The sequence below is a fragment of the Salvelinus fontinalis genome, chromosome 26 (genome assembly GCF_029448725.1).
Source record: "Salvelinus fontinalis isolate EN_2023a chromosome 26, ASM2944872v1, whole genome shotgun sequence".
NCBI classification, from domain to species: Eukaryota; Metazoa; Chordata; class Actinopteri; order Salmoniformes; family Salmonidae; genus Salvelinus; species Salvelinus fontinalis.
The window spans coordinates 19,037,981-19,051,441 of NC_074690.1; the positions used below are offsets into that span (position 1 = coordinate 19,037,981).

A 13,461-nucleotide genomic window follows, 5' to 3' on the forward strand; every position below is an offset into this window, starting at 1 on the left:
GCTTCTTGATATACCACACCTGTGAGGTGGATGGATTATCTTGGCAAAGGAGAAATGCTCACTAACTGGGATGTAAACAAATGTGTGCACAACATTTGAGAGAAATAAGCTTTTTGTGCGTATGGAACATTTCTGGTATCAGCTCATGAAACATGGGACCAACACTACCTGTTGCAGTTATATTTTTATTCAGTATAGTTGATGACCACTGCAGTATAACATGCTCATTCCCATTCTATTGACGACTTATACTTTGAAACTCATTTATTCATCACACTTTGCATTAAATGTTGCAGATAGTCACTTAAAAGAGAAAAAGCCTTTGAAATGAAAAGCTGAATGACTTAACAGTATTGTAGTTATGAAACAGTCGGCAAGTCACCGGCCAGCCGCAAGGCAAAGGCATTGTCCTGTTAAGAGGGCTTCTCGCTCCAGCACACAGGAGTTCTCCGCCTTTGTGATCCTCTTTGAACACAATCTACCCAATTTGTCTGCTGCTTATTTATTGAGTCGGCATGTGTAAGGAAATTGGTTGGGAAGCTGGCAAAGCTCAGGCAACACAGGGATGGGCTTACACTTTCAAAAGATTCTTCTCTAGGACTTTTAAAGGATTTGTCTTTTGGACATGGTTGGATATAAGGAATAGATGACTATCATACTTCATTATTACAGAAATGCTTCTTTGCTGACGCCGAGTTCTCAAGTCCCTGTACTGCTCAGCAGGGGGTTGTCCAGAGCAGTTTCCACGGTTACCGGATGGACGTCTGGGCCGTTGGACCTGACCATGTCCCCGACATGTTTCCAGACAGGATGGAGGGGGTTAGATGGAGTGTGGTGCACACTCCAGATGTGAGGGACAGTTAAGAGAATTCGGTTCCCTTTGGGTTTCTCCAGTTTCATCTAATGCACAGGTCCACTCACTGCCCCACCCTCGTGTATCCCAAGGTGCCTTTCCTCCTTGGGTCTTGTCCAACTGTCCTGTGCAAGTTTGTTTTCTCTTTACAAGTGGGAACCTCCATCGAAGTCACTCAGAACAGTCCGAATTTAAGTCATTTCAGTCCTCAGTTTATGAAATGACTCTAGGTGTTTTCATTTCATGAATGGTATTTCAAGTATGCAGTCTCAAGACTTATGGTAGTTTTTATGCAAACAGACAAAATACAGCCTACACACTGTACGGCTTTGTTTGCGAGGCTGTAATCACACCATGATCATGAGCACTATTGGGGATTCTTTAAGGTTGGAAAAGCTAACGAACCAACCCTGTCACTGTCTTTATAGTATTTTGGGGGAACTAAAAATACATTTGTTTTGAAGGCATAAGCCTTGGTAGCGTGTCAACAAACTGCAATGGTAATTAGTGAATGTTCCAGTGTTGACAGACGATACTAGACTGCTACTATTCCAGATGTTTCTGTCTTTTTCTGAATGGTTCCTGTTGTGGCCATTTTAATCACCGAGGGCCGGGGGGGAAATTTAAAGAACCAACTCTTTGTAAAGTATTACATGAAATACTGACGAGGAGAATACGGTATAATTGAGAATACGGTTATATTTAGCCCTAAAGTATTTGTGAATGTCAGTTGGGTGCCAATTACAGACAGTATTGGGGGGGGGAAAGCTTTCAGATGATCGTTAGTCACACGGTCGATCTAGTATTCCCTAAAAAGTCCTAACCTTGACACTGATTACATATGGATCGAAGAGAAAAATGGGTACAAAGAGAGACAGTGCGGGACAGTGCGAGACAAAAAGAGAGGACAGAGGCTGCTCTCCGTCATCTCAGTTGACCCTCTCTAAAGTAAACCGAGTGAAAGACAGATGTTGTTCTCCCATCTGGGTGTGCGCGCGTGTTCTTTCCCTTCCAGCACTCCCTGACTTTTACCAGGAGTTTAGGTTTCGGCCTAGGGGGTCACAGCCTTCCCATTCCAAGCCCATGGAGAGGAGGCGGAGTGCAGAACCTGTCGCCAGGAATAAAAGGGGAGTCTGCTGAAGGGGTGCAGGCGCCGCTGAGAGCCGGAGCATTGTTACGGCTCGCCGGCAGGACAGTGAGGTCTGTGGAGTCAGAACCATCAGTGCAGTTTGTGGCCAGCAGCGCGACAGGCCGGGTGTTACTGGCACCCTTTTAACAGCAGGATGGAACAGCACCAAATGCTCTTTAAAGAGCTCCAGTATCCCCCACTCGCTATTCACTTACAGCACCAGCAGCTGTGCAGCAGTGCTTTCTCACCCTCCCCCCCCTTCTGTTTGCATATATATGTGTGCTAATGTACGTGTGTGGGTCTTAAAGTATCACTGCAACAGTGTGTGTCTCCTGGTTTGGATGGGTCCCTCAGGGCCACTACAATGAAACTAGATGCTCATATAGGTTTGGCAGGTGGAGAAGAGAGAGAATGAGAGTGAGAGACAGCAAGAGTGCTAGAAAGGAAGTAGAGTGGATAGGGGATTGAACCATTATTTCCCCTCTCTCAGCAGGTGGGAGGGAATTAGAGGAAGTCCTTCTCCACGCTTAGACCCATCCTCTTCATCTTAACACTATGTTTCCTGTGGAGTCTATAAACTCCAACAGAACAATGGACAGAGCTATAGTATGAGGGCTGCACAACAGGAAAGAACACCAGGGCCTTGTAACCCCATAAAGGCCTTACATTTGGTGCAGAGGGTTGCCTGCATACCATAGACTACCCGTTGACAGTGCTTTGTGTGATCACATAAAAAGAAAGAAATACACACACCATCAGCCACCTTACAAAGCGACAAAAGGGTCAACGTATTTATTAACAAGTTGCAGATGACAAAGTCTCGATTTCATATAATATATAAAAAGAAACAGTAACACTTGTGATTTCATCTGTAACGACCTTGCCAGTGATTGATTGTGGTAGGGTAAGGTGATGACTGATTTTGACCTCGCTCGTTGGATGATATGGTGAGGTTTCCTGTATGATGTTATTGTCGTCTCCAGTTCTAATAATGTCATTCTGCCTACAGACCAGGCTGGTGTCAATTCCTGCCCAATCCAGGATGCACATAATTTATTTATTATTAATGAAAAAAATCTATTTAAGCTGTCTATATTTGATATGGAATTGACTCCAACCCTGTAAACACAGCCTGTGTGGGCCTCGCCAGGGGTGTAGTGCATTGGTGAGCTGTTCTTAATACCCTAGCAGTGAAAGTCCTATGCAGGGTTCCATTTCTGAAAGATTGTTATCTAGGTTGGAGGGAAGGGATCAAAGTCTGAATTTACCCAGGCAGCCCAATTGTGATCTTTTTCCATTAATTGGTCTTTTGACCAATCAAATCTTTTCACAAGACAAATTAGTGGAACAAATATCAGAATTGGGCTGCCTGTGTAAAAGCAGGCTACTTTCCCCTAACTAATTTGAAGGGCCTGGATAGGTATTGTAACACCAATATGGTAGGAGGCTAGGTTAAGATTCCTCCATATTGTTTTATTTTCCCATCGTGAACAGAAGTGAGAAAGTTTTGTTGAGATAGCCCAGCAAGAGAGAGCAGTGACGCCTCTCTGAAACTGGTTAGTGTTCATTACAGCACACAAAGGAAAACTATTTAAAACCTTCCGCAATAGAACACAAATTAGCATTTGAAGTCCAGTCAGTCTCAACGTTTTTGTATGTTTTCTTCTATTTCTCAAATTAACACAACCCTAATAATACCTTACTAATGGACAGGAAGATAAGTGGATACAGGTGTACAGTGAGTATGCACCTCCATGAAAACAAGAACAAGTCAAAAACATTATTATTTTTTTAAATTAAGCAACAGCCAAAATGTCATCCAAAAAGGTAGAAAGAACTAAAAACTCCCCATCACCATATAAAGCTGATTATGGCTTTCAGTTTAAGTGTAGTTGATGAGGGAAGCAGCGGGGGAGGCTGTAACCATAGCGTGGTGTCTCATCTTGTAATACTGAGCCACCGGAGCAACACTTAAATACTGATCCGTTAGCGCTTGAACTGTAACAACTAACCAAATGGGCCTTTCACTGAGAAACATTGGACCAGTAAGCTTTCACATTGTAATACCAATTTGGGTTTAATATCACAAACCAAACAAGATAAAACTGAAATATGGTTTAATATTGTAATACGACTTACTGCAATCTGACTGAAATATTGGAATACTTGGGTTTTTATTGAAATACTGGACAAGTGGCAAATTATTCTGAACACGAGTGTGAACAGGAACACTATTCCCAGACCAGTGGTTCACTCTCTCTCTGTAATACTGGTCTGTTGGGGCGGCATCTTGTGATACTTTGTCATGTTCATTAGAGCACACAAAGGAAAACATAAAAAAAAAAAACATTTCATAATACAACACAAAAATCTGACTGAAATATTGGCCATAAATGATAATACTGACTTTGACTTGGGCTTATAAAATACTACGGTCTCAGCCCAGGTTTGAGGGATATCCACTCAACAACTAATAACACAGTGAGTCATTGAGGAAGCACATCGTGGCAAACTGGAACAAGGAAAGGATAATGCACCAATTCTCAGCCTATTTATAAATAAAATAAACCTAAATAAAATAATCCAGGCCTCTTGTCTTTCTGGATATTAACATCTGTAATAATAATCTCAAAATGCAGGGCAGCCTCAAAAAGGCCTGCTGATATGGAAGCGATAAGGGGGAGAGACAAAGGTTTAAAAAAAGGCCTTGTGTGGGTCTGAGGTGGGATATGTACTGTATGCCGATGCCCGGATGGAGGGTGGCTCGCCAATGCCCGGATGGAGGGTGGCTCGCCAATGCCCGGATGGAGGGTGGCTCGCCAATGCCCGGATGGAGGGTGGCTCGCCAATGCCCGGATGGAGGGTGGCTCGCCAATGCCCGGATGGAGGGTGGCTCGCCAATGCCCAGATGGAGGGTGGCTCGCCAATGCCCAGATGGAGGGTGGCTCGCCAATGCCCAGATGGAGGGTGGCTCGCCAATGCCCAGATGGAGGGTGGCTCGCCAATGCCCAGATGGAGGGTGGCTCGCCAATGCCCAGATGGAGGGTGGCTCGCCAATGCCCAGATGGAGGGTGGCTCGCCAATGCCCAGATGGAGGGTGGCTCGCCAATGCCCAGATGGAGGGTGGCTCGCCAATGCCCAGATGGAGGGTGGCTCGCCAATGCCCAGATGGAGGGTGGCTCGCCAATGCCCAGATGGAGGGTGGCTCGCCAATGCCCAGATGGAGGGTGGCTCGCCAATGCCCAGATGGAGGGTGGCTCGCCAATGCCCAGATGGAGGGTGGCTCGCCAATGCCCAGATGGAGGGTGGCTCGCCAATGCCCAGATGGAGGGTGGCTCGCCAATGCCCAGATGGAGGGTGGCTCGCCAATGCCCAGATGGAGGGTGGCTCGCCAATGCCCAGATGGAGGGTGGCTCGCCAATGCCCAGATGGAGGGTGGCTCGCCAATGCCCGGATGGGGGGTTGCTGCAGCTTGTTAAAAATCTTTGATATTTACATTGTTTTGTGAATACATTCAGGCAGTACAGGAAGAGGGCATCTGCTCCCCCCTTTGTAACGAGGTACGTACGTTTGGCACGGCTCTAACCATCTGTCCCTCTCTTCTGCAGATTGTCCGACTCTACAGCTGTCCGTCAGGCCTTCCGTCCTCTGCCATCCATCATCATCCTCTTCCATATCACTTGTTCGTTCATGTGATTTTCAGGGGTATTGAAACGGTAAACGCGGTTGTCGGATCCTCCGTTGACTGTCCTGAAGACGTCCGATCCAGGCCTATGTTTCTCCTGACACAGGAGCCTCTGGGTCAGAAGGCACGTATGTGCGTCTCTCCACTGAGCCGTCCGTTTAAATCTTCTCTTCATAAAAACTTAGGCAGTATGCAGACCACCAGGGTCTGGGTTCCCCCACCCCCCCACCCATCCAGGTTAATTCCCAGAATCCTCTGTTCTGTGGTTCTTTTGGAAAAAGGCAAAGCTCTGGGACAGTTAGACTCAAATGCCGTTGGTCAGGTCCGTGATGACGTTGGCCTTCACCAGCTTGCGGAGGAACTCCTTCTCCTTGGATATGTTGTGTGTCCAGGACTGTGGAGATGAAGGGGAACAAGATGAGAAACAAGAAGATTGTCAAAGATCAGTGGGGGTCAGGGTCAAAGACAAGAACTGAGTCTCAACAACCTATGAAGGAAATGTTTTGTTTTCTAATCCTGACAACACTGCATGAAAACAAGGGATGAAAACAGCCTTCAACGCTCTACGTCAAACCATTTATACTTTCAACTGGTTTTAAGAGCATTGTCATATGTAGTAATGTCTGCATTGTTTTCTCTAGTTAATATGATGGAGTTTGATGCAATTAAAGCCTTTAAGGCTGGGAAAACTCCAGTGCTGGATGGCATACCATCCCTATATACTCAGAGGACCATTTATACCATGTTTTAACCACTCCTATATAAACGGTAGATTATCAGACACGCAACACAGTGGTCTGATTTCATTATTACTGAAACAGGATCCAAGTGGTGTGTGTATATAAAGATCCAGTCCATTTAAAAAATAATTGGAGGCCTCTTACACTTGAGTGTTGTGATGCAAAAATTCTAGCTAAATGTTTGGCGCATAGAATTAAAAAGGTTTTGTCAGATATTATTCATCCTAATCAGACAGGTGTTTTACATGGACGATACATTGGAGATAATATAAGACTGGAAGTACTGGAAACAATAGAATACTATGAAATATCGGGGAAACCAGGTCTGGTTTTGAAAAGGCTTTTGATAAAGAACGAATGGAGTTTATACAAAGATGCCTGGAATATTTCAATTTTTGAAGTATAATTTTTGTAAATTATATCATAAATAGGACTGGTGGAGTTATGTCATTCAGACATATGGAAATGTCTGTTCTACCCAAATTTACAACCAACTAATTGCAGCATTACCACAAAAATGGAAGAGGCAAGTGGAAGGGGGAAAAAGTAAGGAACTTGTCTGTCTGCCCTACATTAACTTCTCTTGGGTAGGGGGCAGCATTCACAATTTTGGATGAAAAGCATGCCCAAATTAAACTGCCAGCTACTCATTCCCAGAAGATAAGATATGCATATTATTAGTAGATTTGGATAGAAAACACTCAGAATCATGTCTGTGAGTATAACAGAACTTATTTAGCAGGCGAAACCCCGAGAACAATCCATTCAGATTTCTTTTTCTTTTTTTGAGGTCACTCTTTTCAATGAGTTTTCATTGGGAAACCAGATTTCTAAAGGGACCTTCTTGCAGTTCCTACCGCTTCCACTGGATGTCAACAGTCTTTAGAAATTGGTTGAGGTTATTCCTTTGTGTAATGAAGAAGTACAGCCATCTTGAAGGAGGGTCACTCGAAGTGTCCTGTTTGTTAGAAGCGCGTGACCAGAGCGTGACCAGAAAGCTAGCTACAGTTGGTTTTAATCCTGTATTGAACACAGATCATCCAGTCTTGAATTTTATCGATTATTTACGTAAAAAATACCTAAAGTTGTATTACAAAAGTAGTTTGACATTTTTTGGCAAAGTTTACAGGTAACCTTTGAGATATTTTGTAGTCACGTTTCACAATTTGGAACCGGTGTTTTTCTGGATCAAACGTGCCAAATAAATTGAGATTTTGGATATATATCAATGGAATTAATCAAACAAAAGGACTATTTGTGATGTTTATGGGACATATTGGAGTGCCAACAACAGAAGCTCGTTAAAGGTAAGGCATGAATTATATTTTTTTTCTGCGTTTTGAGAGCGAGATATATATATATCCCAAAAATATATGGGGGATTGGAAATGATGCAGACAATTACATTGATGGAAGCATCAATCTATCCGCAATATTAAAGCTGATCCATCCCCCAATTATAATTTTTTTTAAAGTGAGTTTGTAGTGAGAGTGTGTGTGTCTGTTTGTTTGTGTGAGAGTGGAGCCACATTGGGTCAGTTTCCTTCCCCACTGTGCTCCGGGCCCGCAATCTGGTCGACAGTGTGTAACCAGAGTCCGGTATTCCTGTGGGAGGCTCTGGGGCCTGAGAGTGGGAGGACCTGGCTGGGTTGGGCCCCAGAGCCCTGCCTGGGTCCTGGCTGTGGGGCCGAGCCTCTCCTGAGAGCCACTGGCCTGTCTGGATTGGCCTGGCCCTGACTCTGTGACGGATCACACTCATACACAGAACCACACGGATCCATGGCTAGGGTTTCACTGCTTTACTACAGGGAGCAGGGCCGGGAGTGCCATGTGAGCAGTAACACCAGGGTGTGTGTGTGTCTTCAGGCCTTGCGGTCTGGGATGACGAGCTAGGTCAGAGAGAGGATGACGCGTTAACAACCACCCTCTCTCTTTAACATGCTGGCATCTCCAGAACACATACGAATGGTGTGTACAAACATACTGAACAGTGTGGCATTCTACATTCACTCCTGTTCGGTCCCTTCACACCAAGCTACAGAAAGTTGAAGCACCTGGATCCATCCTGAGTTTAAGCAGAGTAGCCCTGTTTTAGGAGGGGACTGGTTCAAGTCCGACAGTGAGTAAGGATACTACTGCATCTCAGCACCCCCTGAGAGGTGACCTCAGCATATTACCACCAGAGGAAGGACATGACACGAGGGAGTGGAAGTCTTTCAGTGTTCCAATGACGATAGACCTACTAGATGAGGTTTCCATTGATTACATGACAAGAGTTCACTGGGAGTTCAGACAAAGGTTATCATTCTGAGTTCATACGTCAGCTGCCCTCTGTGACACCTGGCATAATAGAACACTGAGGCAGTCGGGAGTGGAGGATTAAAAAGCTCCATCTTGGGGTCATTTATTTGGTCGTAGTTGGAAGGGAGGAGGGGGATGAGAGAGCCAATCAAAAAATGCACAGAAAATGGAATCACACCCTCAGTAGCTTAATAGGTCTAGGGGGGAGCCAATATAGTCTCTCTAATCTACACTCTCTAATCTACACTACACTCCTGAAAACAGTACGGTGGGTTTGTCTACTGAGAATGCATTTTCACCTTTCCAGTTCTTTGACACGGGTAGACAAGGAGAGGAAACACCACTCCATGACCCATTTCCAGTGGATTTGAATGCAACAAAAACAGGCACCTCTTTGATGGCGGACATCTTGACCGTCTCGTAGTAGTGCAAGGGTGCGTGGGGCGTGTTCATGTCGTAGCCGAAGCCAGCCACCGCCACCTCGTCACAGTTATGCAGGGCCATCGTTATGGCGACCGTACCCAGGGTTGGAATGTTCTGAAGAGGGAAAAGCACAAAAAGGTGGCCATGTCACTTCTTTATAGTGTGTCGTACAGCCAGCTGCCAAAATAAAGGAAAGTCTTAAGGAAATGAGGGATACAAAGTACACTGCTCAAAAAAATAAAGGGAACACTTAAACAACACAATGTAACTCCAAGTCAATCACACTTCTGTGAAATCAAACTGTCCACTTAGGAAGCAACACTGATTGACAATAAATGTCACATGCTGTTATGCAAATGGAATAGACAAAAGGTGGAAATTATAGGCAATTAGCAAGACACCCCCCAAAACAGGAGTGATTCTGCAGGTGGTGACCACAGACCACTTCTCAGTTCCTATGCTTCCTGGCTGATGTTTTGGTCACTTTTGAATGCTGGCGGTGCTCTCACTCTAGTGGTAGCATGAGACGGAGTCTACAACCCACACAAGTGGCTCAGGTAGTGCAGTTCATCCAGGATGGCACATCAATGCGAGCTGTGGCAAAAAGGTTTGCTGTGTCTGTCAGCGTAGTGTCCAGAGCATGCAGGCGCTACCAGGAGACAGGCCAGTACATCAGGAGACGTGGAGGAGGCCGTAGGAGGGCAACAACCCAGCAGCAGGACCGCTACCTCCGCCTTTGTGCAAGGAGGTGCACTGCCAGAGCCCTGCAAAATGACCTCCAGCAGGCCACAAATGTGCATGTGTCAGCATATGGTCTCACAAGGGGTCTGAGGATCTCATCTCGGTACCTAATGGCAGTCAGGCTACCTCTGGCGAGCACATGGAGGGCTGTGCGGCCCCAAAAAGAAATGCCACCCCACACCATGACTGACCCATCGCCAAACCGGTCATGCTGGAGGATGTTGCAGGCAGCAGAACGTTCTCCACGGCGTCTCCAGACTCTGTCACGTCTGTCACATGTGCTCAGTGTGAAACTGCTTTCATCTGTGAAGAGCACAGGGCGCCAGTGGCGAATTTGCCAATCTTGGTGTTCTCTGGCAAATGCGAAACGTCCTGCACGGTGTTGGGCTGTAAGCACAACCCCCACCTGTGGACGTCGGGCCCTCATACCACCCTCATGGAGTCTGTTTCTGACCGTTTGAGCAGACACATGCACTTGTGGCCTGCTGGAGGTCATTTTGCAGGGCTCTGGCAGTGCACCTCCTTGCACAAAGGCGGAGGTAGCAGTCCTGCTGCTGGGTTGTTGCCCTCCTACGGCCTCCTCCACGTCTCCTGATGTACTGGCCTGTCTCCTGGTAGCGCCTGCATGCTCTGGACACTACGCTGACAGACACAGCAAACCTTTTTGCCACAGTTCGCATTGATGTGCCATCCTGGATGAACTGCACTACCTGAGCCACTTGTGTGGGTTGTAGACTCCGTCTCATGCTACCACTAGAGTGAGAGCACCGCCAGCATTCAAAAGTGACCAAAACATCAGCCAGGAAGCATAGGAACTGAGAAGTGGTCTGTGGTCACCACCTGCAGAATCACTCCTGTTTTGGGGGGTGTCTTGCTAATTGCCTATAATTTCCACCTTTTGTCTATTCCATTTGCACAACAGCATGTGAAATTTATTGTCAATCAGTGTTGCTTCCTAAGTGGACAGTTTGATTTCACAGAAGTGTGATTGACTTGCATTGTGTTGTTTAAGTGTTCCCTTTATTTTTTTGAGCAGTGTATATTAAAAACAGGTGCTTCCACACAGGTGTGGTTCTTCAGTTAATTAAGCAATTTACATCACATCATGCTTAGGGTCACATATAAAAACGCTCAGTTACCCACGATTTTTGCTACCATTATTTGTGTGACTGTCCTTGTCTATCAATGTTTTGTTACAAGTCCTGTGTTGTGGATCCCAGGAAGAGAGGAACCAAATGAACAAACAAGCCATGGCTAGAAGAGATCTCAGTTTTGAAAGAGGGGTCTCAAAGGAGCATTGGGGGGTGCAATTGCGGTGCCTCCGGAGGCATGTAGAGGCCAAATCAGACGTCGGGATTGACCATGCAGCGCCTTTCAGTCACCAAACCTCAACCCAATTTGAACACGGGAAAATGGAAAATTCTGGAGCGGCGCCTGAGACAGCATTTTCCAACAAAACACCAAATTATGGAATTTCTCAAGGATGAAAAGTGTCACATCCCTTCAATAGAGATCCAGACACTTGTAGAATCTATGCCAAGGCGCTTTGAAGGTGTTCTGGTGGCTTGTGATGGCCCAACGCCCTATTAAGACACTATGTTGGTGTTTCCTTTATTTTGGCATTTACCTGTATATTGTATTTTATGTTGGGGTGCATTATAGTAACAAAGCATTATTATTAGGGGAGATGAGTGTGTAAACAAGCCAACACCCTTTCCTCTAACAGCAGTATGTAGTAAAAGCAAGCATTGAAAATGCAATAAAAACTAAAAATGTCTATATTAACGTCATCTTCCTTTACCGCCAGTCTGTGACAGGTATGCACCACCCTCCCTTCCCTCCCTGTCCTCGTGTTCATGGCTTTGTCCTGGGCCGGAGTTGTTAACTCGTCCTGAGCTGAGAGTGATTAACAATTTGCTTAAACAGATGCACCCGCACAATGACACAGCGGTTTGAGAGGGCAGAACTCCACTTCCTCAAACCCTAGGGCCTAATGGAGAGGAGATGGGGGGGGGGGGGGGGGGGGGCTCTAAATCATTACCTTGATTTTGAAGCCCTAAGGGTAGGTGTAGCTTAAGCCCCCCTGCTGTGTGAGCCCGCAAACACACACATCATACAAACACACCGCACTAATCAGGGGAAAGACAGGCGGGCATTTTAGGGGAAGGATGTGTCAGGCTGTATCCCGCCTTGATCGGTATTATATGAGACAACTCCCCCCAACACCAGGGCAACCCACATGTTCCACACATGTTCCTCCTGTAACCAAAGTTCAGCCAGAGGTGTCCTGGTGGTCGCCCCTTCAGGGTAGAAGGCTGTACACACTCCTTGTACCCCTTCCCATCCTTCTAATGCCTGTTGAAGCATGTTCCCTACCCCCTGCACTCCTATGTAGAACTTCATCAGCCTCTCAAGCCAGTCTGCTGCATAGTTCCAGTCCAGGAGGGGTGACAGCATCTGCTGGTCTTTATCTAACCTATTCCCTTTGATCAACCAGCCATAGTCCTAGTAACTCAGGTAAGTGGCCTTGAAGCCAATCAATGCGTTTGATTGATTAGCTACGTGCCAAGGAAAGAAGAAAAGCAGCAGAGCCTGTGACAGTCCAGAATCTACAGTCTCATCTGATAACCCCCTCAAAACCAAAATGAGGAGTTAATGAGGTAATACGTCCAAAGCTTCAATTTCCCTCCATAAATCTCTCCTTTTCATCGAGAGCAGGGGTCTGCAACGTGTGGCTCTTTAGCTACCCCTTTGTGGCTCCATGACAAACTATTCAACACAATTTTGTTTCCTTTAGTTTGAAATGCAGTCAGATGCGCCCAATGTCTCTGTCTCGCTCTCTGAATCATGAGGTTCATCCAATGCAGCTACTAGAGCACAAGGTTTTTGTAAACATTTGAAGAAATGTCTCTTCCTGTCACTCGGGTTCCCGACCCTTGATCTAGAGAGATGTTTGCAGAGTTGTTTTAACGATTTAATTTCCTGTGATGGCATGGCAAGGTGCTGCCTTGCTAGTGGCAGCGAGGTTTGAGTTTCGGGCCTGAAGTGTGTCAAACACACTTTGGTTATGACCATGCAGTCGGTCGTCAATTCCCGGGCTGCTTATGGGTTGTGTACCGTTTCGTAGCATGTGTGTGAGAATGTGTTAATGTTTGAAAGAAGGATTGTGCCTCTGTCAGGGTGTGCATTCTTGAACTTAATATACATGGGTGTGAGTAAAAGTCTATGCACTCTTGTAGGGAAAGGGGGATACCTAGTCAGTTGTACAACTGAATGCATTCAACTGAATGTATCTTCCGCATTTAACCCAACCCCTCTTTATTCAGAGTGGTGTGTGGGGCTCCCTTAAATCGACATCCTCGCCTTCGGCGCCCGGGGAACAGTGGGTTAACTGCCTTGCTCAGGGGCAGAACGACAGATTTTTACCACTTCAGCTCAGGGATTCGATCCAGCAACCTTTCGGTTACTGGCCCAACGCTCCTAACCGCCAGGCTACCTGCCGCCCCAGGTACTGCATGCGTGAATGCATGTCTGCATATGTGTTTGCATGTAGACTGCAAACCCAGTTTATCCACCATAAACCAGGTAAC

The 13,461-nt window shown here is 46.0% G+C and overlaps 1 protein-coding gene across 5 annotated transcripts in view; it reads right to left on the minus strand.

The window, feature by feature from the left end:
- Positions 1-2,742: 2,742 nt before the first annotated feature.
- Positions 2,743-13,461, minus strand: part of LOC129823838 (CMP-N-acetylneuraminate-beta-1,4-galactoside alpha-2,3-sialyltransferase-like) — a 79,294-nt gene continuing 68,575 nt past the window's right edge. For all 5 annotated transcript variants that reach the window (XM_055882870.1, XM_055882868.1, XM_055882869.1 and 2 more), the window contains 2 exons: positions 9,098-9,244; positions 2,743-6,061 (listed from right to left, as the gene is read on the minus strand). In XM_055882870.1, coding sequence (XP_055738845.1) covers positions 5,972-6,061; positions 9,098-9,244 — 237 coding nt within the window. In that variant the 3' untranslated portion in view covers positions 2,743-5,971. The remainder of the gene's footprint in view (positions 6,062-9,097; positions 9,245-13,461) is intronic.